This window comes from Ovis aries, chromosome 20 (assembly GCF_016772045.2).
Source record: "Ovis aries strain OAR_USU_Benz2616 breed Rambouillet chromosome 20, ARS-UI_Ramb_v3.0, whole genome shotgun sequence".
Classification (NCBI taxonomy): domain Eukaryota; kingdom Metazoa; phylum Chordata; class Mammalia; order Artiodactyla; family Bovidae; genus Ovis; species Ovis aries.
Window position 1 is genome coordinate 43,477,805 of NC_056073.1, and position 26,680 is coordinate 43,504,484.

General features: G+C 43.4%; 1 protein-coding gene across 5 annotated transcripts in view; it reads right to left on the reverse strand.

The window, feature by feature from the left end:
• Positions 1-1,833: 1,833 nt before the first annotated feature.
• HIVEP1 (HIVEP zinc finger 1) overlaps positions 1,834-26,680 on the reverse strand; it is a 135,997-nt gene continuing 111,150 nt past the window's right edge. For 4 of the 5 annotated variants that reach the window (XM_027959214.3, XM_027959215.3, XM_042237493.2 and 1 more), the window contains exons 7-9: positions 24,701-24,802; positions 5,072-5,565; positions 1,834-3,524 (exon numbers count right to left, since the gene is read on the reverse strand). In XM_027959214.3, coding sequence (XP_027815015.2) covers positions 2,406-3,524; positions 5,072-5,565; positions 24,701-24,802 — 1,715 coding nt within the window. In that variant the 3' untranslated portion in view covers positions 1,834-2,405. The remainder of the gene's footprint in view (positions 3,525-5,071; positions 5,566-24,700; positions 24,803-26,680) is intronic. The other variant, XM_042237494.2, reaches the window with a different exon arrangement.

A 26,680-nucleotide genomic window follows, 5' to 3' on the forward strand; every position in this document is an offset into this window, starting at 1 on the left:
GTGTCAGACTTTATTTTTTGGGGCTCCAAAATCACTGCAGATGGTGACTGCAGCCATGAAATTAAAAGACACTTACTCCTTGGAAGTGAAGTTTGACTAACCTAGACAGCATATTAAAAAGCAGAGACATTACTTTGCCAAGTCAAGGCTATGGTTTTTCCGGTAGTCATACATGGATGTGAGAGTTGGACTATAAAGCAAGCTGAGCACCAAAGAATTGATGCTTTTGAACTGTGGTGATGGAGAAGACTCTTGAGAGTCCGTTGGACTGCAAGGAGATCCAACCAGTCCATCCTAAAGGAAATCAGTCCTGAATATTCATTGGAAAGACTTATGTTGAAGCTGAAACTCCAATACTTTGGCCACCTGATGGGAACAACTGACTCATTTGAAAACACCCTGATGCTAGCAAAAATTGAAGGTGGGAGGAGATGGTTGGATGGCTTCACCAATTTAATGGACATGAGTTTGAGTAAACTCTGGGAGTTGGTGATGGACAGGGAGGCCTGGCATGCCGCAGTCCATGGGGTTGCCAAGAGCCAGACATGACTGAGCAACTGAACTGAAAATGTAGGAATTCTTCAAATTAAGAAAATTCTAAACTATAAAAACAAACAAACCCACCTCAATGCCAAAATTCTTAGCATCGCTTTTGAATTTAGCTTCGTCATATGTATTTAAAATGTGCCTAGGAAGCAAGAATGTTTATTATACTGCTTTAAAATTTTAGGCAACGTAATTGTAAGAGGTGTGAAACAAAGTTAAAACTTATTTTGAGAAATCTGACAGACAATGGCCCTCATTTTCAACAACCATTTTGTTAGACCAATACAATTCCTGTGATAAGTTTCCAGAACTCTTTTCAAATACATCTTGGGGTATAAAACATAGTTTTATTGTTGTTGCGATATCTGTTACTTAATCTGCAGGCAAGAATAAATGTACACTGAAGCAGAGCCTGCTGGGACAGAGGCATATTCTAAAGGTCATAATTTAGATTGGGGCTCACAGGCCCAGATGACAGGCTCTTTTCGCCAAGCCCCAGGTTTGGAGCCGGGGCTGGGTAACAGCAGGCTCCCGAACTCCTTAGACTATTTTCCTCACCCACCGCTGTCCTACCGACCTCATGGCTCCCAGATCGTCACCGAGCAGGCCTTGAAAAACATGAACGCAGTGCTTTAAATTCCAACATTAAGACCTTTTTTCACAAATGAAGCATCGGTAGCCTCAGGTAACACTGCACATCATCACAGGTGCAACCGTGGGTCCCCTCCCCATTTTTCCAAATAAAGCAAGCCTCTCAGGACAGGAAGCAATCATTTCCAAAGAGTCAACTTAAGTAAGTTCAAGTCTGAATTTGGTTCTCCTGTGAAGCCCAGACCTCCCGAGGTTTGGTCCGGGGCGGAGGTCTCTGTAAGGAGCAGGGCCCAGGGGACACAGAGGCCGGTTCACACACAAACCTGGGCTGAGGCCTCTGGGGCTCATGGGCTTCGCCCAAGCCAAGCTCTCAGGACTGACTTGTAACATGATATGCTTCTCAGAAGCTGTCATACCCACCTTTACGAACTTTGCCCTTTTCTGTCCTTATGCTAAATACACTTACCTATAGTGTTCTTAAGTACTGAATCTTCTCAAAATAGCTACAAAATTATTCCTTCTAAGTTGGAAAAATTGGTCTCTTGGCTATTTCCCTTGGCAGTAACTATAAAGCCCTGATTTCTCAAAAATACAGGGGGTGGGGGTGAGTGTGGAAGGAATGTTAACCTCAGGCTCTTTTTCGAATGCAGTTGCTGGTCACTGCATGACACAAAGAAACCACCACTAAAGCAATGGTAAAGTCAGTAAACAACTTTACTGAAACATTTCATAACACAGAAAATCTGTCTGAAGTGTAATTTTACTGTCTTACACAAGGAGGACAGACCCATTTTCAAAGACTAATATGAATACAATAAATATGGAGTTTACATACTAATTTATACACAGAAACTCTGCCCCACAGCCATAAAAATTTAATATTTAACAGTGCAACATATAATTTAATCATTGGATTTGACAGGTTTTTCTTGCTAAACACAAATAACTACCTGGCTTTCATGTACATATATAATATATACTTTATGTATATAGATATTCAACAATCTGTACAGTTTCTAAACATAAAACTCCTAAAAGGCACAATTGTCTATACAACATGTACAAAAATGGCTGGAGCTGACACAAAATAATTATTGGTCAAAAGTTCATGATTGCACAAAGATTAGTCATGAGTTTACGTCAGAAAAATGTGCTTTAAGGAAAGGAGGGTTTTCAAAGAAACCTGTAAGTGTTTATATAAAAAAACCAAAAAAACAAAAAACAAAAAAAAACCCCAAACCAAACCACCCCCCCTGAATAAACAGCCCCTAGGTGGCGATCACGAGCCTGTCCTCATCCTCGTCGCTACTCACGTCGCTGAACTGAGTGACCGGCCTCCGGGGCGGGGGCCGGGGTCCCTCCGGGTCCAGGAGGAGCCTCGGCCGGCCCGGCGGGGGCGGCGGCGCCGGCGCCGAGGCTGGTTTGCAGGGCGCGCCAGGGGTGTCGTGCCGGCGCTTCGGGTGATTCGCCGAGGCCCCCTTCCCCGTGTCCTTAGGACTGGAGCTGTCCCGCCTTGCCTGGTCTCTGGCCGGGGCAGGCGGATCTAGACCCTTCTGTGCGCTTTCCCGCTGGACTCTGGGTGAGCCCTGCGGGGATGGGGTCCCACCGCCGGGATGCGCCCCGGCAGAAGGCTGCGTGGGAGGCGCCTCCCGGGGAGCCCTGTTTTGGGGAGCGGGCATCTCGGGGGCGCCCTGGGCGTCCACAGGGACCTGGCTCACGGAGGGGATGAGCGTGGGCAGGGCGATGTTTAGAATCTGGAGGCCCGGGATGGGCGCGGGGGGCGCGGGGCTGCTCTGGGAGGCGGGGTTGGCGGCCACCACCTGCAGCCCCACGGCATTGAGGGCCAGCCCCGGCGGGCGCACGGGCGGGCCGAGGCTGGCGCTGGCCAGGCCCACGATGTTGACGGTCTCCATGCTCAGGGCCGGCAGGGGCTGCAGCGTTGGGACGCGGATCTGGCCGATGGGGATACAGGGCACCATGCTGCTCAGTTCGGTCACGCCCGCGGGGCTGGCAGCGCCTGGCACGTCCGCGCTCAAGTCCCCTGGGGTGCCCAGTGGTCTGTGGATGACGTTGACAGCTGGGATGGTGAGCTGCACTGGCCCGGCCTGGATGGGGACGAAGGTGGAGTAGGTGAGGCCAGCGGGGACCACCTGGATGCCCCCGACCGGAACCATGTTATAGGGTGTCCTTGACTGCTGCTGGGAATGCAGAGGCAGGTGGCTGAACAGGTGCGTCTGCGGAGAAGGCAGGCCTGCGGGTGGAGGCAGGGAGGCTTTCGGCTTCTGCTCTTGGGGGCCGGGCCGAGGCGAGGTGGACGGAGGAGCCCCTCCTGGCTGAGGGCTGCGCTCAGATGCCGGGGGAGAAGGAAGGCTCAGGCATGGAGGGCCCTGAAAGACAAGATGGAATCACCTCTTGATGGCTCAGCTTCCTTATTAGTCACCGTGAAAAAGTTTTAGCTCTTGTAAAAAGTCTCTTCTGTCCTGAGGTAAAAGTGTGTAACAAGGATTTCATAAAAATAAGCTTGCTAAATGTTGGTATGTTGATTTTAAAAGCAAAATTCCTATTACACCATTTAAGCTCTTTATTTTCTAGAATAAGTAACCACCACAGATTCTGTATAGTACTTAATTTTCAAACAGATTTCCTGGATATCATCTCATTTATACCAAAATTAACCCTGAGAGGCGGCCATAATTATCTTCTTCTTCCACTGCTATTATTATTGCTGGCACCTCTAGCTCCACCCTAGTTTAGAGATTAGGGATTACTGAGAAATTCTGAGATCTTAGTTGGCCATGAGTATCGACTCAAGGGGGAAAAAGTAACTGGAGGACTACTCATTTATGAAATAAAGAGCTTCCATTAACGAAGAGGTCTGCAGTTTTCATTTGTTCATATATTTTAAGGGGATGAAATGTCTACTGAAAACTGGATCTCCAGACACCCGTAGGTGTGCGAGAGATTTAGGGACAGAAGCTTAGAGCCCAGGTCACTAACAGGAAAGGAATGAAATGTTAGTAGAGGAGTAAATCCTGCCAATTTTCCCACCCAGGATTATCATCTAAATATTCACTTGTCCTCATTACAGAACTCCATTAATGTATATACTAATTTAAATATTAATGCTACTTAAATATGCATATAATTTAATTAAACAATATTAACGTAGGATAGGCTCTAGTGAATTCAAGCTTAGTCTTCCGAGTTTTCTCTAGTGTTACCCAGCAAACTAAAATCTGCCACATTTAGAAATAAATCCTATGGTGATCCTCCGTTCATCCCAGAGGTGAGAGAACTGTCCATGAGAGAAAACAGGTTTCTCAGCAGCCTGCCAGGGGTGTAAAAGCAGGAAGTCATTCACTGCTCACATGGAGGGTGACTTTCCTGAGTCCTGAGTCTGGTTCTGAGCTAGTTCTTGGGCAGGAAGCTATCCTAAGTGGTGACAGCAAGTTGACGATTCAAGCAAAGTCAACTTTTTAGTATTTTTTTTTCTTTTGGGTGGGAGGGGTGGGGGTGTCAAACTGGTAGCTGCCTTGTCAATAAGGGTAGCATACAAACTGTTTGGATAATAAGTGCAAATCCATCATATCAATGCCAGTGGAAGATCATCTCAGAGGAAGCCATGGAAAATGGAGGTCCCTAGACTCATATTCTCCACTGGCACACAAATATTTTTTATTCCAAGGTATTTATAAAAAACCAAATAGTAGTAAATGAGCATACTGCAAAGATTACTTGGTTCTTTTACAGATTCATCAATAGATGAACTTTGACTAAGATACATAACACGAATCCAAAGGGCATAAATGTCCCTTAGCCTTAAATCCAACAAAAGAAAATAAGGTTAAACAAAACAAAACTGATGTACCTACAAATGAGCAATTTCATACAATAACTCTTGAAGTCAAAAGGAAAACGGCTACGGATCCATTACCTGCGTTAAAGCCACAGCCTGTCCTGCCGCAGAGCCGCTCAGCACCTCCTCCGGGTCGGGGTAGTCCACAGACATCTGGAGACACGGGGACCTGGGCGCCCGCTCGGGTGGGCGGGCGGCCGCCTCCGCATTGCCCGCGGGCTGCGGCCCGGCGCTGCTGGGGGACCCCGGACTCCCGCCGCGGTCCGACTGCAGCGTGCTCAGCACCGTCATCTTGGTGGGCAGAGCCCTTGGCAGCACATCCATCGCGTCTGCGGGGCCCCCGGGAGAGCCCTCGGGGGCGCCGGCGTCCTCGTCCGCACCCGTGGGGTCTCCAGGGCCGCCCCTGGCCGGCAGGTGCTGCGGGCTGGCTGCGGCCGAGGGCGCGGCCGACAGCACCGACTCGGCCTGGCTGTCTTCGTCCTCCTCCTCGTTCTCGATGTCGTCGTCCTCGGCGCCATCGGATTCCTCCGGGTCGTATCCAGACCTCTCGAAACTGAACCTCTGTTTCTCGTCTGAGGAAAAACAACCGAGAGGGGATGTTATAGATGCTTGTGCAAGTTTAATGGAGGGCATCTTCTTTTTTTATAAGTTTGGCAATGCTGCGAGGAATATTCAAGGCCAGGACGCTGCCTACACAGAGCCCCCAGTTTAGTCGGGGAGGATGACACGGGGAGGAAGACAGTCAGGACAGCGGGGATCAGAGGGATGCGCCGGCAGAGAGGGGAGTGGCCAGGAGGGCTTCCTGGAGGACGCGGACGGTGGACGAACCTCGCCAGAGCAGACGGGCAGAGGATGATACATAGTGCAGACCAGAAACAGAAGCCTCAAATTTTATACCTCCAAAACAAGCCTGAACTCTACAGAGAAAGTGAACCGAGAGTTCACTGCAACGCATTCTCTGAGCGCTTCTCTACTTGCTTGTACCGCCCTTTTGTTGAACAAATTAAAATGAAACCAAAATACTGGTGGCATTTCGTATTTGCAAACAATAATTTTCCATGATATTTACACAGCATTTTAGGCATGTTTCTGCTGTTCTCTGAGTAGTAATATTCTGTAATTTTTTTTTTCATGATGACTTAGCCCATTTCTCATAGGAGATGGAATATTAGTTAAAAGTCATTAATATCAGCCATATAATGTCACATGAGACCATGTTTAACAAGGAATAGTCAAGATAGCCCAAAGAATAGTTTAAAAATTCTTATAAGCACATGCAAGACTGGATTTAAAACCTTATCTATTCAAAACTTGCAAAATCAGAGGCACCTTCCCTTAGAAAGCTAATAGAGTTTAAACAGTTAAACGGAAGAGCAATGTAAAATCTCCACCCCATTCACTGTCGCTGAGCTATACGACATTCAGCTTTGCTGCAATGCAGTCTGCATTTACATGTACTTTTTGAAGAGAAAAAATGTGAACAGAGAAATAACTAACAGGTATCTTTCCTGGGTTTCCCAAATGGTCTGCTTATTAATTTACCTTATTACTCTTTTCTACATTACAAAGATAAGTTCTTAGAAAAGAATCTTGAAGTATCAACACCAACACATTTATGGATGATTATTTCTAGGAGACAGAACAGATTAGAACTTAAAAAAAAAAATCTCAAGCACATGTTACTTTTGTGCTTAAAACATTCAAACACAAAACATACATGTAGGCTCCTAATATGTGATTTCATGCCTTCTGTTTTATGGGTTCTACCATTTTGTTATAAAATAACAGATAAAATAGCACCATCTATTGAATTCTACCAGGTGCCCACACTGGACGTGGGGTGGGCACGGTCTGGGTAGGTACTCTGCCCCCTCTATGATACCCTGTCTGATGTTTGAAATTCTAAACTTAGACCATCACCCCTCATATGTTTTGAATTTGCCACATGAATGCCAAATCAGATATATTTTTAGAGATTTTAATAATAGAAAAAAATTCTTTCATAAAAGAAAGTAGAAAAGAAAAGAAACTGAGGCGAGGGATCAGAGGCCAGTCCTGCCGCCAAGACCAACTACGGTGAGACTTGCTCAAAACCTACTACTGTTTTCTTTTTTTTTAAGAACAGGCCTAACTTTAAATTTATAACTCTTCCCAAATCCATTTGTAAGGCTGAAGTCCCATCAAACAGCTCAAGCTCCAGGGAGCGTCTGTATAAGAGAAGGGAGACGAGCTTGAGTCATCCGGGGCAGATGCAGCAGGACATGGTCAGAGGCCGGCTAAACGGTGGACAGACTGGTTAGGGCCGAGCGCGGGCGGGGGGGCTGGGTGGACCCTCTGAGGCTGCCTCTTCTTTCAGGCTGTAGATGATGATCACTGTTCAACCCCACAGAAAAGTGGACTAAGCATCCACGGTGGTCGGGATCCAGGGGAGAGAAGCAGCATTGAGGAGGGGCAGGGAACCCCCCCTGCACCCCCTCCCTTCTCTCCATAGGGAACAAACACTCCGTCCTGTGAAGAGGGGCGCTAAAGCATCGCTGCCCTGGGACGCTGGAGAGAATTTACTGCGGTGAGGAAATGGAGTGAGTACGAGGAAAAACACAACTCTACTCCCTAAGGAGGGACAGGGTTGCCAGCTGAGTCCACCACAACGGCTGAGCTGGGGCAGGAGAACAAGAGGGCCAGAGCCCAGGGACCCGAGACAGGGTGCCCGCAGGAGGCTGGGGCAGGGCCAGAACAGTGCCACCCCATCCTCCTCACCCCCTAATGCCAGGCTAAGGCGCCTCAAGTGAGAGCTAACGGCAAAATACTGCAGGAAGGGCACCAGGAGAAGAACAGAAGGTGTCCAGCACCCTCTCTGATGCACAGCGCCAAGGGAAGACCTAAAACGGGAATCGAACAAGCATTTCTCTTACAATCCAACCCGCACCCCAAACAAGAAACGCCTCTTTAGGAATCGGAAGCCTTTTGTGCTCTGATGGTAGTAATCTTAACAGCAACAGAGCTCTCGAACCCAGTCCAGCTCCTGACCGGAAATAGCAAGGCTTCAACTCTCACTTGAAGGGACTTGCCAGGCATAAACGCTATTTACATTGGTCTTGATTGTCTTATGCAAGATGTCTAGCTCTCAATAAAAATTACAAGCCATACAAAAAGGCAAGAAAAAAATACTCAGAAGAGGAAAAGCAATCAGAACCAGTCAGATATGGTGCAGATGTTAGAGCTTTCAGAGAATTTAAAATAATTGATCAATATAGTATATTAAAAGCTCTGATGAGAATGGTGAGCAACATAGAATACCAAGTGGGAATTTCAGCTGTGAGAAGAAACTATGAGAAAACAAAAAAATGAAATGCTACTGATGAAAGACACAGTAATAATCATAGGAAAACAAAACAGAATTCTGTGCCCATTGAAAGGAATTTTCAAAGATGAAAACTTTCTTAAAAAACAAAAACTCACAAATGACACTAAAAGCATAATTAGTTTATAAAAATGGACAAACTAGGCTTCATCAATATTAAGAAAACTTTGCTCTGAGATAGACACTGTAAAAGAGAGTAAGATAAGCCACAGACTGGAAGAAACCATCTGAAAAATCACATTTCTGACAAACGGATTATATTCAGAATATATTGAAAACTACCCAATTCAACAATAAGAAAGCAAACAACCCACTTAAAAAAATGGGCAAAACCTTTGAAGACACTTCACCAAAGACAACTGGAAAGCAAGCAGCACACAGAAGCATGCTCAATGTCATCAATCTCCAGGGAAATGCAAATTAAACCCACAATGAAATGCCACTATACACCTGTTAGAATAGATGGTCTAGACACTTTGAAAACCAGTTTGATAGTTTCTGCCAAAGCTAAATATACACCAAGCTAACGACCCAGCAATGCTACTTCTAGTATCAAACCCTGCAAAAATGGAAACTTCATTCACATAAAAACCTGTATATGAATGTTTTATAGCAACTGTATTTATGACTGCCAAATACTGGAAGAAACTCAGATTATCATTCAAGTAGTCAGTGGATAAGAAGCTATGACACATTAGGACAATAGAATACTACTCAGCGATATAAAGGAATTGACTCCCACAAAAACATGGATAAATCTCACATGTATTTTGCTAAGTGAAAGAAGCCAGACCCCAAAAGCTACTTATTCTGACTCCTTTCATATGAGACTCAGGAAAACAGAGAAATTCAGGGAGGAAAAGAGATCAGTAGTTGCTAGGGGCTCTTATGGGGGTGGGGGAGGAGCAGTTATCTGTATATAAGTGGCACAGGAGACTTTCAGGGTGACAGGACTATTCTACATGGAATTGTGGGGTGGATATACAATCCTAAAGGAAATCAACCCTGAACATCATTGAAAGGACTGATGCTGAAGCTGAAGCTCCAATACTTTGGCCACCTGATGCGAAGAGCTGACTCACTTGGAAAAGACCCTGATGCTGGAAGATTAAATGTGGGAGGAAAAGGGGGCCACAGAGGATGAGACGGTTGGATGGCATCACTGACTCGATGGAAATGAGTTTGAGCAAGCTCTGGGAGTTGGTGATGGACAGGGAAGCCTGGTGTGCTGCAGTCCATGGGTTGCAAAGAGTTGGACACGCTTAGTACTTGAACAACAACATATACAATTCTACACATTTGTCAGAAACCGTAGAACTGTACAGCATAAAGTGAATTTTATGGTATGTAAATAAAAGCATAATTAACCAGGACATGGGAAAAATTCAAGATGAAATGCAAGGTCAGACTGATGACTTGAGCACAAATAAATCCCACAACCATGACCTAGGGAACCTTGGCAGAAGGGGTTCTGACCAGATAATATGAAAAAGTGAAAGTCACTCAGTTGTGTCCAACTCTTTGAGACCCCATGGACTGTAGCCTGCCAGGCTCCTCTGTCCAAGGAATTCTTCAGGCCAGAATACCGGAGTGTGTTGCCATTCCCTTCTCCAGGGGATCTTTCTAACCCTGGGATTGAACCCAGGTCTCCCACGTTGCAGGCAGATTCTTTACCAGCTTAGCCACAAGGGAAGCCCAAGAATACTGGAGTGGGCCGCCTATCCCTCCTCCGGTGGATCTTCCCGACTCAGGAATCGAAGTGAGATCTCCTGCATTGCAGGCGGATTCTTTACCAGCTGAGCTACAAGGGAGATAATATGGCAAAAGACAAAAAGAGCTGCCCAGAGACACTGTGCTGTGATTATAAATCCGTTTTCACAGGCGGGCCAGCATTTCTGGAACTAGTTTATTGGTATACTAGAGTGGGACAAATGGGTGGACATCCTGTAGATGAGAACCAGGTTTCCCACTGTAGGAGACAGGAAAAAAGGAAATGGAATAGGCTAGACAGAATAAACTCTGCAGGGCTGGACTGGAACTAGAATTTATCAGTATGGACTCCTGTTCTCATTTGTGTATGTGTGTGTGTGTTTATGTGTGTACACAGAAATAAATACAGATGTGTGTACATATGATTTAGTATATATACAGTTATTTCCCAGCTCTATCCAACAAGAGGGGTTAGAAGCAGTGACAGGTTAGCAGCCAGAAATGCATCACCTAGTGGCTAGATCTTAGTTCCTAAATACCATTCTCCAATAAAAGGAACCAGGGGTCCCTGGAGAAATGGTCAGTTCCAGGCCTGGAACATCTTGAGGTGTCAAAGAGTAAAGAATAGCTTAAAGAAAAATAATAGTAATAAAAGAGCAGCAGCATATTGAAAGGGCATAGGAAAGACCTCAAAGAGCTCTCAATGGCCACTGAGAACTTGAGCTACACGGTAAATAACAGTACTGGGCCTGCAACCCAAAGAATTAAGTCCACAGCCTTAAGTCCATATGGAAGTCATGAATAAATGGATGGATGGATGAACAAAGGGAGAAATGGTAACTTTTCGGTGCAGAAAAACTCTGATTAATAAATTAGAACACCACAGTAATACCACAGGCAAGGTCCGTCAATGCATAAACAGAATATCTGCATAGTTTGAAGGTGTCTCCACCCATATTTAATATGTATAAAGGGAACAAGAGTTAAGTTTACAGTAGCGAGTCCTGGCAGACATCACCTTGGCCAAGGAATGGAGGCTCACGTGACCCATGAAACGTAGTGACATAAGGCACCTGAGGTGATGCCCCAAGAAAGTCACAGTCTCCCTATGGCGCCTCCCCAAGAATGTATAACCTCAGTCCAGCCAGGAGCATGTATCAGAAAACCTCAAGCTGAGAAAATTCTAGAAATAACTGACATGGACTCTTTATCAATGTTGAGGTCATGACAGACAGGGAAGGCTGGGGGGGGGGGCGGGCTATGATAGCTGGATGCGATGTGGGCTCCTGAAGGACAGCCTGGGACAGGAAAGGCCATCAGAGGGAAAACCAGCAAGTCCTGCTCTCCAGCTGGCAGTCCTGAGCTGGGATTGGGTTCTTAGTATCGACGAGTGTTGTATGGTCATGTAAGATGCTCGAATAGGGGAGGCCAGATAGAGTATACGCTCCACTAGCTTTTCAACTTTTCTATGAGACCAAAATAATCTTAAACAAACAAACAAAATGATATCAATCTATTTGCCAATGCTCCGGGATCTTCATTTTACTCTACTGACACCAAGATTCTGTCTCATTCAGAAAAGCGTACACACCCCCCATCTCCCTGTTGTCCTTATTATGCTCATTCAGATTTCTCTTTCTGACATGCATTTTTTTTTCTCTCCTTCTATTGTTTCATAGGAAACTATTAATTGAGATAAATTCCAACATGGCTCTCGTTTAATTTAAAAGCTCAGGAAATTTCTCCAAAATACACCCTAACACCCCTGTCCCTCCCCCACCCAAACATACACACACTCTTAAATCTTGTACCCATCTTGCAGTTCTCTCTACCCTGGTTCTAGCCAGCGAGACTTCGGGAGAACCCGGGTAGACTCTATACACAGAGCAGTGCTATCTGATTGCAGATAAAACAAAAACTAATTAAGGACCTGATTTTTTTTCTCAGACAATGATTTTTAAAAAATTTAAAAAGCACTAAATTATTTTACAGGGTGGAGCCCACAGCTCAGAAGTGTCAGAACCAAGATTCAAACCCAGGCTGGTCTGGCTCCTGAGTCTGTGCTAAACACTCCATGTTCCAATGTCATATTATAAAAACCCAACCAAAGAGTGATCTGAAAGAAGGTCATCAATGAATTATAGTCAATAACCTAGCTTCTAAATATGCATGAGGGAGTTGAATGTTTACACAGACATTAAAAGCTTCAAGTAATTATTTTATTACAAAGAGTAGAATGTGTAAAATACAAGCCCGAAGGAGAAAGCAAACTGATAGCCTTTGAAATATCACAACAAATACACTGTATTTTACAGTGAGTATGGAAGTTTAAGAATCAGTTATACTACAAATCTTTAAAATTTTTAATTGTACATATAGATATTAAATTTCAGTGTATGCAATTTACATGAAAGGGTATATAAAGAAAACCATATGCTTTTGAATGGGGAAGGAGGTAAAACTACTTGGCTCCATTTTAATCTGTCTTTGCCCGGATGACACACCTCAGGATCAAGGTTCGCAGTATTAGGGGTGGGAAAACTCCGGTGTCTCTAGACCTGGCCTTCTCCCTGCACACAGCCACGTGCCTGCAGCCCACAGAGAACTTCAGAAGAGCTGAGGTTCCTTCCTGCAGTTTTCTATCCCAAGATAAGGACTGAACAGTGTTTATATCCCCGTGTGCACTGGGTCGTGAAGCTTCTGAAGGGGGAAGACCACTGTCAAAATTTGGAAACTTGAAAATGAGTTTCCGGTCATTCCATACTTGTTAAACAGGGTAGATATTCCAGAGTGGCAGAAAGAAGATACAACGAATACCTTAAAGAAGCCTGAGACAAAGGCATCCTTCTAAATACCCAGAGCACCAAAACAAAGCCCAGACCTCTGCCCTCTGCATTTGTGGTTAAAAAAAAAAAAAAAAAAGCCCTTTCATATTACTGTGTTGTCCCCTTAACCTCCAGAGAAGACTATTCCTATCTACTCAGAACCTGTGCTGATAGAAGACTGGGAGAGTGACCTGCCCACGACCACAAGTCAGCAAGGTCAAGGACACAGATGTGCTAACTACCCCAGAAACTACCATTTCTGACTTTGTGACACTGTGCATTTTGCTACAGGCTGTTGCTGAGCTCAGTAACAACGATGGCACACGACACTGACTTCCTAGTATATATCAGGGGCTGCCAAACCCCACGTGGCTCCCCCTGTTCTTTTACATGAAGTTTTATGGGAACACAGCCAGGCCCCATTGTTGACATACTGTCTATGGCAACTTCTGCGCCACACTCACTGAGTTTCATCGTCATGACAGAGACTGTGTAGCCCATAAAGCCTAAAATATTTATTATCAGGTCTTTTACAGAAGCAGCTTGCCAATATCTTAATGGACTGTCATGTTTAAACCTGACAGCCACTTGTGGCAGACCAGACACCAAATTCATCTTACACAAGCAAGTTAAGCGACTTAAATACAGCGGGAAGCCAGAACTTAGAAACAGGGTTTTTCTTTTTTTTTTTTAAGAGCCACATCATTATCCCAATCAGATATACTTTGACAACTCTTCCTTCCTTGGTATGTACAATGTAGTAGCAGTGTTAGTTCCTCAGGCATGTCTGACTCTTTGCAACTCCATGGGCCGTGGCCTGCCAGGCTCCTCTGTCCATGGAATTCTGCAGGCAAGAAAACGGGAGTGGGTAGCCATTCCCTTCTCCAGGGGATCTTTTTGACCCCAGGGTTCGAACCTGGGTCTCCTGCATTATAGGCAGATTCTTTACCATCTGAGTTACAGGGAATGCTCAGTTAAGTTCAGTGCAGTAGCTCAGTTGTGTCCGACTCTTTGGGACCCCATGAATCGCAGCACGCCAGGTCTCCCTGTCCATCACCAACTCCCAGAGTTCACTCAGACTCACGTCCATCCAGCCATCTCATCCTCTGTCATCCCCTTCTCCTCCTGCCCCCAATCCCTCCCAGCATCAGAGTCTTTTCCAATGAGTCAACTCTTCGCTTGAGGTGGCCAAAGTACTGGAGTTTCAGCTTTAGCATCATTCCTTCCAAAGAACACCCAGGACTGATCTCCTTTAGAATGGACTGGTTGGATCTCCTTGCAGTCCAAGGTACTCTCAAGAGTCTTCTCCAACATCACAGTTCAAAAGCATCAATTCTTTGGCGCTCAGCTTTCTTCACAGTCCAACTCTCGCATCCATACAGGACCACTGGAAAAACCATAGCCTTGACTAGATGGACCTTTGTTGGGAAAGTAATGTCTCTGCTTTTCAATATGCTATCTAGGTTGGTCATAACTTTCCTTCCAAGGAGTAAGCATCTTTTAATTTCATAAATGCAGTCACCATCTGCAGTGATTTGGGAGCCCCCAAAAATAGTCTGACCCTGTTTCCACTGTTTCCCCATCTATTTCCCATGAAGTGATGGGACCAGATGCCATGATCTTTGTTTTCTGAATGTTGAGCTTTAAGCCAACTTTTTCACTCTCCTCTTTCACTTTCATCAAGAGGTTTTTTAGTTCCTCTTCCCTTTCTGCCATAAGGGTGGTGTCATCTGCATATCTGAGGTTATTGATACTTTTCCCAGCAATCTTGATTCCAGCTTGTGCTTCTTCCAGCCCAGCGTTTCTCATGATGTACTCTGCGTATAAGCTGAATAAGCAGGGAGACAGTGCACAGCCCTGACGCGCTCCTCTCCCTATTTGGAGCCCCAGCGGGGTGAAAGCTGTAGGCCACCCCTCTGCAACTCCCAGGGACCCAAGAACAGAAGGAAGGAGCCCATACTTACTTAATAAATTCATAGATAAATGGCTTCTAAAAGTTCTATTTAATTTCCCTCCTCCTGGACACACTCTCAACTCATTATAAAGGAAAATTTCCAGTACTCAGTACGAGTCTACATATTTGTAATGTGAATTCTATTTTCTGTAAATTTAAATTTATGAGGGATGAAGAAGGTAAGCAGTGCAGCCATAGCGCTTTTCAAAATTAACTCATCAAACCACTTCCCTGAAGATGGATTATTTCCAAATCCCATTTCATTCAGTTGGATGCGCTGCAGGCTTGCCCTCTCACTGCTGCACAATAGCGACCCCTGCTGGCTGAGTCAGGGGCCTCCCTCAGACTGGCTCCCCTGGGAGGTCAGTGGGGCCTCCATCAATGCTCTGCTGCTGCAATTTCTCTCTCTCCCTTTTCCCCTCATAATTTCTCTGAAATCCAAACAAGGGCAACATGGGGGAAAGTCTTCTAAAGCATGCGACTACAGCAATAATGGGGTTTTGTTAAACTATGTTTTCACCTTAACTATATAATGGGCCAGAGTTTAACATTTGCTAACTTGAGGAAGTAAACCAAAAGGCAGTCCTATCTGTGTTGCTCACTAGTGACATGAACACTTCTTTATTTTAACTACAGACTCCAAGACCCATCATGGTTTCATATTGTGTGTGGAGGTTTTTCTTAAAAGGAGTAAAAATATCTTCTGCAGACATCCCAGTGACAAAAACATATCCTACAGGTCATTTCGTTTTGAAAGAATTTCATTTAGTTCTTCACTAATTTTAAGGGTAAATGTGATACAGGTTTTAAGTCCTGGGATCTAACCGCTTCTTCTTACATACACCATCCTAAGAATTTCATCACCAACAGTGTTTCCAGTTGCACTCTGCCACTCTGAATGGTTCTCCCAGCCTGGCAGTGAAGGGCACACATTAACATTTGTAGCATTGAAGCCCAGCAGTCTGTTGACGAAAACATTCTTTGGATCAGAGCATAAAAAGCAAATAGCCAGTGGTGTGATTTTTTTTGACACAAAAGGTGAATACAAAAGAAGTATTTACTAAGATCCCAAGAACACTGGGACAAAATTCCTGAGACCATATAATTTTGCAAGATTACAGGCAGGCGTGCAGCTGGCTGGAGGGTAAGACTTTTCATAAGCACCTACTATGATTACAGCTTGAGGTGCTAGGTTTAAACTAAATGGAAACTTGAGACGGCAGATGTCCAATGTTTAATGGCTGCCTTAGATAAGATTACAGTCCCCTCTGCTTAATTCAGAATAAATGCTTCCCAACATCTCTAAATTCACTCCATTTGAAAAGTGAGAACAAGAATTTTATCTGCTGAAGGATAAGATGGGCAGCCATACAGCCCACGTTGCTAAGGGGAGTAAAGAGTCAACAGCTCAGGAGTATTTGGTCCTTCATCACAACACCTCCACAGTGACCTATAGTAAGTGCTCCATCAGCCAGGAAACACACACATTAGGCTGGTGTATGACATTTGGGGTAAAGAGCTGGTAGACGAGAAAACAGGTTTAGGACATTCCAAAAAAAAAGAAAGAAAGAAAAAGGTTGGAGATGACAGCAGGAGAAGAAATACTGTAGATAAGTAGAAATAAATCTAGAGTAAATCTCTGATGAAAATAAGGTAAATATAAAGGAATAATTAAATATGAGCATGGAATAAAAAAGCCTGGACTCTTCCCAGAAAAGCCAGAAGCTGACCAAGACATTACCAAACAGTTATGATTTTTCAAATAAATATTATGGTGGGATACTCTGTAGCAACACTGGCCTTTAGAGAGCCTTTAATTTTGTTGAATAAGTGAAAGCTCAGAGGTGATATTTCTTGATGATTATGTGTGCTACAGAAAAGATCAATTAAATGTAAGACCAAGTGCCCCCTGCTCCTCCCCCAATTTTTCCAATAAACCTAAAAACACAATCCTTAGGTTTCTGGTTGCTATTCAGCAAACTCTGGCATTCAGAATCAGGTTCTCCCAACATCCTTGTGGGTTTTTCCCTTTAAAAAGTTTATGCCCATTTCCCAGATGTCTGAGATTAATCAAGGCTTAAATATCTGGAGCAAGGTCTCACGTCTCCTGTTAGCACTGGCTGTTAAGGCTTACAGCTTTCATCAAGTGTGCTGACTCTAACAGTCCTTCCTAAAGTGCTCTAGGACCCCACTTCTGACAGCACGTCCCTGCTGTCCATGGGAAATTTTATTCAGCATCTAGAGAAGAGTTAACATCACAAATCTTTGCATTGATCAAGATGAGGTGTTAGGGCACCAGTTGCTCCTGAACCTGCCTACTTGTCTTTAATCACTGCGCTATCTGGTGGCATCTGTAATCTAGCTGCATAACTGAGAAATCTCCACTTGTTTAGGAAAACCTAGGTGACAAAGGAGATTCCACTGATAGGACTTTACTCAGTAATTTTAAATGTGTACTTTTCATCCAGTTGATCAGTAACGTCCCTGGATAAATGCACCTCCGAGGGCCAAATGGAAGGCATCGGAAGAGCCCCTGGAATCACTACCTTTAGGGACACAGGTAAGAAACTTCTAACTGGTAGCCAAACCTTGGCATTTTCCTGAATGTTTCTGTAGGCACGCAGCAGATGGAAGTCTTAGTGTAGTTTCTAGAAGTGCACTGGGCTCAATACCAGAGTTAGATTAAAAGGATGAAAAATGATATCAGGACACCACAAAAGTGCTTAGTAAGACTGTTCATGGTTAAAGGGAAAGAGACAGCAAGCTAATATGTGGAAAGACCCTACCTACATTACACAGGGCAGTTTCACCACTTGTTTTCCAGAAAACAAGGAATACACGGTCAGGCAGGAATATGGGGATGGCAGCTAAAGTCTCAGAAGGAACAGCGGCCGTGAGCCTGCTCCTGAGAAGGGGGGTTTCCCGGCGTGATGAGGGGCCTGGGACACTCCTACGGGAGGCAAGGAAGCAGTGGGGAAGAGAAGCCAGCACTTGAGACCACTCTGCCCGGAGCAGCTTCTGGACCTGAGCTTTCCACCAGCAGATGTACATTTCAATTAGATTAAAACTGGGAGAGCTGAAAATGCTATTCTCCCTCTTATTTTAAGTCAGCCACTACTTCTGCTACATTAGTATGGCTGATAACTTATATTTTTCCTTGGAAAATAAAATTGATCCTGAAATGAAATACTTCATAACATACACCACTCTTCCTTACAACATCCTTATGGAATTGATAAAGGCAAGGTTTTAAACACACGCAGAAATGTGAAGGCAGGAACAAATCAAGTCCTCGGCTTTCAGATGGTCTATTCTGCAGGGAAATCTACCTTGTGGTGCTGCTGAGTCAGAGCAGAAATGAACCCCAAGAGAAATAAGCTCCCTGATTTAATAAATGAATAGCAAGACTTCTGAGTGAGTCATCATACATTTATACATATAAAACTGGATGGATGAGGACAAAGTCTTACTAACTATCCACCCAAACCTGTAAACTCCACCTGGTGGAGAAGGAGGGATGCTGACACCTTCAGGTGCTCTGTGTATAAAAACACCCTTCCAGAAAAAGATTTTTGCTCCATGGTATTATTACTGTGGTTGCCAAATGGGACTATCCACCTAAAGAAATCATGTGTCCTTCAGCCATTACTGTCTAAATTCCCACCACAAAACGAAACAACAGGGGCAGAAAGAAAACAAAAGCTCGGCAATGAAAATTCCAAGGGGGCATGGAATAAAAACTCTACTGCTTGTGCTTCCTTGTTTCAAGAATATTTGAGAAAATAATCCAGATTAAAAGTCAGATGTGTATGGGCGTGTGCTTAGTTGCTCAGCTGTGTCTGACGCTTTGTGATCCCCTGGACTGTAGCCCGCCAGGCTCCTCTGTCCATGGGATTTTCCAGGCATGAATACTGGATAATTTTCTCCTCCAGATCTTCCCAACCCAGGGACTGAATCCGTGTCTCCTGCACTGGCAGGCGGATTCTTTACCTCTGAGCCACCTGGGAAGCAAAAGTCAGATATATAGTTGTTCAGTCGCTCAGTCATGTCCGACTCTTTACAACCCTATGGAATGCAGCACACCAGGCCTCCCTGTCCTTCACCAACTTCTGGAGCTTGCTCAAACTCACATGCATTGAGTCAGCGATGCCATCCAACCATCTCATCCTCTGTTGTCCCCTTCTTCTCCTGCCTTCAATCTTTCCCAGCATCAGGGTCTTTTCTAATGAGTCAGCTCTTCACATCAGGCGGCCAAAGTACTGGAGCTTCAGTTTCAGCATCAGTCCTTCCAGTGAATACTCAGGGTTGATCTCCTTTAAGATGGACTGGTTCGATCTCCTTGCAGTCCAAGGGACTCTCAAGAGTCTTCTCCAGCACGGTTCAAAAGCATCAATTCTTTGACGCTCAGCCTTCTTTATGGTTCAACTCTCACATCCATATATGACTACTGGAAAAACCATAGCTTTGATTACATGGACCTTTGTCAGCAAAGCAATGTCTCTGCTTTTTAATATGTTGTTTAGGTTGGTCATAGCTTTTCTTCCAAGGAGCAAGTGTCTTTTAATTTCATGGCTGCAGTCACCATCTACAGTGATTTGGGAGCCCAAGAAAATAAAGTCTGTCACTGTTTCCATTGTTTAACCATCTATTTGCCATGAAGTGATGGGACTAGATGCCATGATCTTCGTTTTTTGAATGTTGGGGTTTAAGCTAGCTTTTTCATATATATATGGGACTAAAATGGCAGTGACTAAATTATTTTAGATGATTTTAAAAAAAACACCCCCAATCCCTCCGACTTTCTTAAAGGGCCATGCTGAAACTCTCCTGTACAGCAGGACCCCGACCCCCGCAGCTTACCCAGTGTTCTCCTCTCATCTGCCTCATTTACACTCTTAACACGCTCCACCCCTCTCCCAACCTCCGGAGTTTTGCCTAACAACTCCCTGGGTCCAGAATCCTTTACCCCACCCCCTCTCATCAATATTTTTTCGAACAAAGTGACATATGGATAAATACATTTTTTTCTATATTCCCTTCCTTTCCTTTCTCCTGGGATACCCCCAGTCATCCCTCTGTTCCCAACCAGGTATCTCTGTCCTCCCCAGATCCCAGCCTTGGGGAGTGGACCCTGGCCAGGCTGGGCTCACTCAACATTCCAGCATCACAGCCTCAGGCGAGGAGCTCCTGAGGGCAGTGACTTTGCACATAACTGGACAGTGGCTGCGGCACTAAATCCAGAAAAGGAATCCAGCAGAAAGAGAACAAACTTCTCTGGAACCTGAAAAACGGCCACAGATACTTATCAGTCTGGGCAGATCGTTACTGGGGATGAAGAAATAGAATGGTCAGGGTAGCTTAAAATATCCGCTAGTCTTCTGCTCTGATAACCCATAACAAACGAATGGGCATCACATCTTTGATAATACCTGTGTCAAACACCTATAATACCGTGGCCACATCATGTAAAGGCTACTCAGAAGTAAAGGCGTTAAGTATTGTATTATTGCTACCATTTCATCACAGTGAAGGAATTTAATGGAAGATGAATAAATATTTGAAAAACAACAATATTGAGTTATTTCCTAACAGAAAAAGGTCATATTTCCCAGTCCTTCATTCAGTCTACAACTATTTACCGCCTATGACTTGCTAGTTAACAGTCCCAGCAAGTCATAGAGCGGCGAGCACGAGGAGATGCCTGTCCTTAAGTTCTATTTTCTAGTTGAAAGGAACAGATAATACACACATACCTCGTGGTGATTAAGTGCCATACAGAAAAATAAGCAGGTCGGGGGTGTGAGTAAGGCTGGCGGTGAGAGGGGCAGGGGTTTCCTTTCTTCTCAGGCGGTTCAGGAAGGCCTCCCTGATGAGGTGTCATCTGAGCAGAGCGCTGAGAGATGATGGCATGCCTTCCAGCCCCCGGAGAGGAAGTGGGCTGGGGGGGGGGTGCGGGCAGAGAGCTCTCGGCGGGGGGTATGGGGGGGTGGTACAGACCACAGCTCTGAACAAGCCAGGAGGCTGATGGAGGGTTTTAAGCAGAGTAACATCGTTTTAAAAAGCCACTTTGGCTGCTGTGTCAGAAGCAGCCTGTGAAGAGACAGGGGTTGAACTCCAGAGATCATCAGAGGCTACTGCAAGCAACTCAGAAGACAGGACGGTGGCTTTGACCAGAGCTGGGTGCCACAGGTGGCCCAAAGTGCTTTTCTGAATGCATTTGAAGGAGGAGGCGACAGTTTTACTGATGGACTGGAGGCAAAGGACATCAGACAAGACTTCAAGATTTCAGTGCAACAGCTGAAAGGATGGGGGGGATAAACCACAGGGAAACATGCGTCTTAAGAGGAAAGGGGTCAACCAGGAGTTTGGGGCACATCAGGTTCTAGGCGTCCATTAGAACATCCAAGAGGAGACCGTGAGAAGGCAGATGGACGTGCAGGTCTGGAGTAAACATGGAATCATCAGCATACAGATGGTATTTAAAAAGTCAAGAGGACTGGATGAGACTGCTGGAGGAGGGACACAGACAGAAAAGATGAGAGCTTAGAAATCATGGCCCTGGGCACCACGTATAGAGACTGGGAAGATGAGGAGGAATGAGCAAAGCAGAGTGAAAAAGAACACCTACTATGTTCTAGGCTGCTGTTGGACTAGAAAACAAGTCTACCCTGCAGACATGCGGCATCCACTGCCGGCTTCCGGGCTTCCCTCTCTAAAAACACAGACATCTGAAGAGCTGCTCAGCAAGATCCCACCTCTCACTGTCATCAGTTTAACGGCATGAAACTACATCCCAAAGATCCAACCTTAGGATAGTAATCAAGAACACATAAATAAAGCAGCAAGCCATCATCCATCAAACTGGTCCCAAATTAAAATTCATACAGTTATCCGGTATAGATAAGGATGTGCAGAAAAACAAACTGTTCTACAGAACAATTTAAACTTATAAAGCAAAATTAATTTTCTAGGTATCTACATATAAGGTGATAGTGTCTATGCAAATTTGGAATACAAACTTAAAAACCCATGTGTTATGCGCGGATATGCACATGTATGGTGAATGAACTGAAAGAAAATCCCTGAGTGTGGTTACTGTTTGCCTCTGGGGAGAGTGACATGCAAGGGTACGTAAGGGACACTGCACCTAATGTGTGATCTTTATTTAGCTTGCTTCCCCCCTCTACCCCAAATACACTGAATTTAAGAGAAAGGCTTAAAGCAAATGAAAGAAAATATAATCACCGACTCTGGTGTGAATACGTGAGTGCATATAATAAAACTCTTTGTAATCTCAACTGTATTAAAAAAAAACTCAAAATATTTTTTAGAAGAACAGAAGACAAGAATAAAGGCAAAGCAAGACCATTTGTTTCAAACAATAAACACTGACCATTTATTGCCTTCACTGCAAGCCTATAATAGAGCAAAACTGGAGGTATATGTTTTGTTGGCATTTTATAAAGAAACATGAGGTCTCTGGTATAAGATAGCAGTTGGCAAAATCCACCGAAGTGCTGTTATTTACTACTGAATAAAAACCATGAAAAAAACCTGAGAGTATTACCAATAAATACAGTAATTAAAAAAAAAAAAAAAACCACACACACACACAGAAAAACAGGTAAAGCTACCTAGAGTTTTATCAGAGGATCTCAACTGAATTGGGAATTAGGGCCATTAAGTTTGAGTTGTAACGTAAAACCTGCTTCCAGCACTTCTGGAATGGGGTGAGAAATGACAAAAATGAATGGGAGATAATGTAAGATCATCGTCAGTCAGCCAATCGGAATGATGCTGATAATTCATGAATACTGCGCTTAATTCGCCTAAGGAAATCTGGGATATAAACACAAGCTTCCCTTGACAATTCAGTAGATTTCTACAGATATTTACTTACTTTTGTAAGACTCATCTTCTTGAAAAAGTAAAACACTTAAGAGTATATATTGTAATAATAATGCTTTTAACATTTATACCTTTTTCAGAAATTAGTGTTACATGTTACAGCCCTTACTTTGAGCTTTTCCTAGTCTGCGGGTGATAAATATACTCACTGAAACCCTTACTCATTTTTCCTAGCCTTTTAATTCTGAATTGCTCAGTGTAACAGCAATAAAGCAAATAAATAATGAGAGATTTTTTTCACTTAAATACTTATGGTAGTTAATTTACTGCAGGATTACAAAGAGCAGAAAATAAATCAGACTATTTATATAAGAAGTAAATTATAGGTATATTAATTTTATTAAATGTGTGTCTTTAAACAAAGACACCAACACAGAATTCAATTCCTAGCCATTCGAAAATCAGTTTTAATACTTTTGTTCCTAGGACAAAAAAGTTACACGTATGTTAATTTGACATATTACTTTTAAATCCTGATATTGCCATTCCCAATATGTATCAGAGTATCAAAGTGTCTATAAAACACTAAGAACATCCTTTTTGTCCTAAGTTTGTTATAATTATCTTTTCCTTAAGAACACATCCATTTATTGCCAGTAATTAACATTTAAGGCAATCCTTTCCTTATGCTTAAAATACTAAATCATATCAACTGTAGCACTTACGATATGAGTCACTTCTCTTCAATATTTAGAAACAAATTCAGGCTGGTTCATCTAGTGCGCTAATTGTTGTCAGGTGTAATGAAAAGCATTTGCTTTTTTTACCTATGTTTTCAAAGATGTCTTCACCATTTTCTCTTTGGAAATTTTTTCTACATCAAACTAGTACATACTAACTAAAACGTAGCAAGCAGGTAAATGTTTAATTTAGGGTATTTTTCAAAAAAGCAATCGGACAACTTAAAAAAAAACAATGTATCTCTTTTGTTGCTAAATTCTTGGGTTAAAACAAAATGCCTTACAAGAATAAAATTCTACTGTCTGATTAGTCAGAACAGATGAACAGGTTTATTTCTCCTCAAAATCGGTTAGAGATAAATACTTCTAGTTGTTGAGCTAACGTTGTTAAGAAAACAACCAGTTAACCTTTTCAAGATAATAAACAATTCCGGGGAGCAAATGAATACTTTATGCCACAAATATTTCCAGAGCAGCTGCCCTGAGCAAGGCGCCGCGCTGAGGACTGTGGGTGGCCGTGAGTTATACTCAGGCATGAATTCTACTCATGACATGCTTGAGAATCTCAGTGAGGAGGTGAGCGAGGAAGCATGTAAATCATAATAAAAACATAGCACGGAGCAAACTCTAGAATATTACAGGTGTCCAGAAAAGAGAACAATTGCTTTCCACAAGTGCTGTGGCAAGGGGAAAAATCAGAGAAGGCTTCGTGACAGCGGTGGATTTGAGCTGGATCTTGGAGGAAAATAAGATTTAGACCGGGTGCAGATGGGGAGCCGCGTTTCTGCAGGGACTGAGGGCAGGGCCTTCAGGGAGAGGGGTACAGGCAGAGAGCCAGATCAGCATTACGGAAGCAGGAGACTCAAGCAGTGGGGCAGGTGAAAAGAGAGAAAGATGAGGGATACAGGTGGAGAAGCGGGTGGGCGTCAGACTAGAAAGGATTTTGAGGAATTACTTGGTGGTCAAGTGGCCCATACTGTTCTTGGTAGGCAAATGGAAACCAGTGGAAGACTCGGAGCGGAGGGATAGTATGGTCAGACACATGCTGCAGAAGATTAACTTAACGTCAGTAGGGATAGATGTTAAAGGAAGGAAGACAGAGTAAAGATGGGAAACTGATCAGGAGTCTATCACATAGGATAAATAAGAGGCAATGAAAATAGGAACTGAGCAAAGTCAGTGGGAATGGAAAGAAGATTATGGATGCAAAAAAAAAAAAAAGAGTACACTGTAAATAGCATTTATGAAAAATATGGAATAAAGCCTTACCTGATTCTTCTGTATCTTGTTCATCTATTAAACCTACTGAGACGCCTAAATCCACACATTTCTTGCTATGTGTCTTGGACTTCATGTGTTTTGTCAGATTTCCTTAAGGGAAAAGAATGTTTACTAAGCTTACATAGTATTATTTTGCTATTGCATTTGTCAATACTGGCAAATTCCATTCCTATTTCAAGTGAAAGTACAGACTGTGGTTACACAATTCCAATGACTGAAATTCGTTCAAAAGAAAATATTGGCATCTGTATGTTGCAATAACCCTGTTATTAAGTAATAATAAAGAGATTTGTTATTCAGGTTATTACTTAATTACTATTAAGTAATAATCTCCTCTACTTTGATCATGTCTACCATTTCCTTATGGTTCCTATTCTCTAGTCCTTATTTATTTCATAGAACATTTTATACACACTTAAAGTCCCTTTCAGATTGCCCTGTGACCTGTGGCTTCTGAATTCTCCCCAGGCTGTGTTTGCTGGCTTTCCCTCATAGTATTTTATTTCCTTGTACACTTCTTAGTTTTTATTGTAAACTTATCTTGAGCAAGATGGTTCTGCATGAAGCTGTAAGTACCCTGGGCTGTAGACATTGCTATATGTTGGTTTTCCAGGTGCTTCTGCCTGAGACTTGAAAAGCTTCATTCCACTGATTCTGGATGAATCTGGGGATCTTTTTGGCATGGCATAGGTACAGGGATTTGTTTTCAGCAGGGGGCTTTTCCCTACATGATCCAAAGACACTGGACAGGTGAGCCAGGGTTCTTTCAGAGGCCTTAGACTCCATTCTAGGACCAGTATGAGTCCCCAAGTCCGCAGGCATATATCTGGCTTGATGCCCTTATGGACATTTGTTTTTCCGTATCTGTTCACCAGGCTAGTTTGGAGTTTCTTTTTTATTTCTGTTATCTGAGAATCTGTCTTTCTAAATTTCAAGCCTGGCTATCGATTCAAAACTATAGTTAGTTGTTATATTACAAATAGTATTTCTGTGTGTTTGGAACAAGAGAAACAATTTTCTGCATTAATTTCACTTCACCCTTCTGACTAAAAGTCTCCTAACAATAACCCTAAAGGGGTGTTTTCTCTGGCAGCTGGTATATTGACCCCTGTAAGCATCACCGGGTTACACTGGGAACCACCGGGCACGCTGGCCCAAAGTGATCATTAATACAGGGAGAGAACTCAGATTCTCTAGAGGATAACAAGCAGCTTGAGTGGATAATGCCACACACACCCAAAATTGCCAAGAAGGGAAAATCACCTCTTTTGAAAAGAAACAAAATCTAAATGCTGGGTTTGGTGAGCAGGGGCATATTAGTATTTGAGAATAGACCTTTAGAAGAGCTAAACATGTCTGAATCACTGGTCCAGACTTGGAGCCAAATCTTGCGGTAGCTAGAAGACCAGTGAAACTGCAATTATTTATAGAACTTCAATTCCACTAAAAATTCACTAAGCCGGTGGATCTGGTCACACCTGCTTAGGCCACTTCTTGCACTAGTTAGTATGCACAACATTGCAGAGCTTGGGGCTTAACAGGTTCAAGTGAAAGAGGGGGCCCGGACTAGATACTAGGATCCAGCAAACCCTGACCTCTGTGATTCTAGAGATAATGTCCAGCTTAAATGACTTGGCCATGTCTGACATTTATTTTAAAATAAAGCATGAAGCAAATTTGGCAACATGTTAACAACTATTAACAGATGATGGGTATACTGGTGCTCATTATACAAATATCTACTTTTCTGTATGCTTCAAAATTTTCATATTAAAAGTTATGACTAGTTTTCCCTTCTTATTGTGGCTGAAATTTCCATTTACAAGTCAAAACACTTTCTAGTATGATAACAATATTACAAACCAAATTACAAGGTCCACTAATAGTTCTTTCAAAATGCTTTTGTTCCTTACATAGATAGTCATAGAGGTCATTTATTTTCTAAGAGATAGATGTAGAATTGTGAGG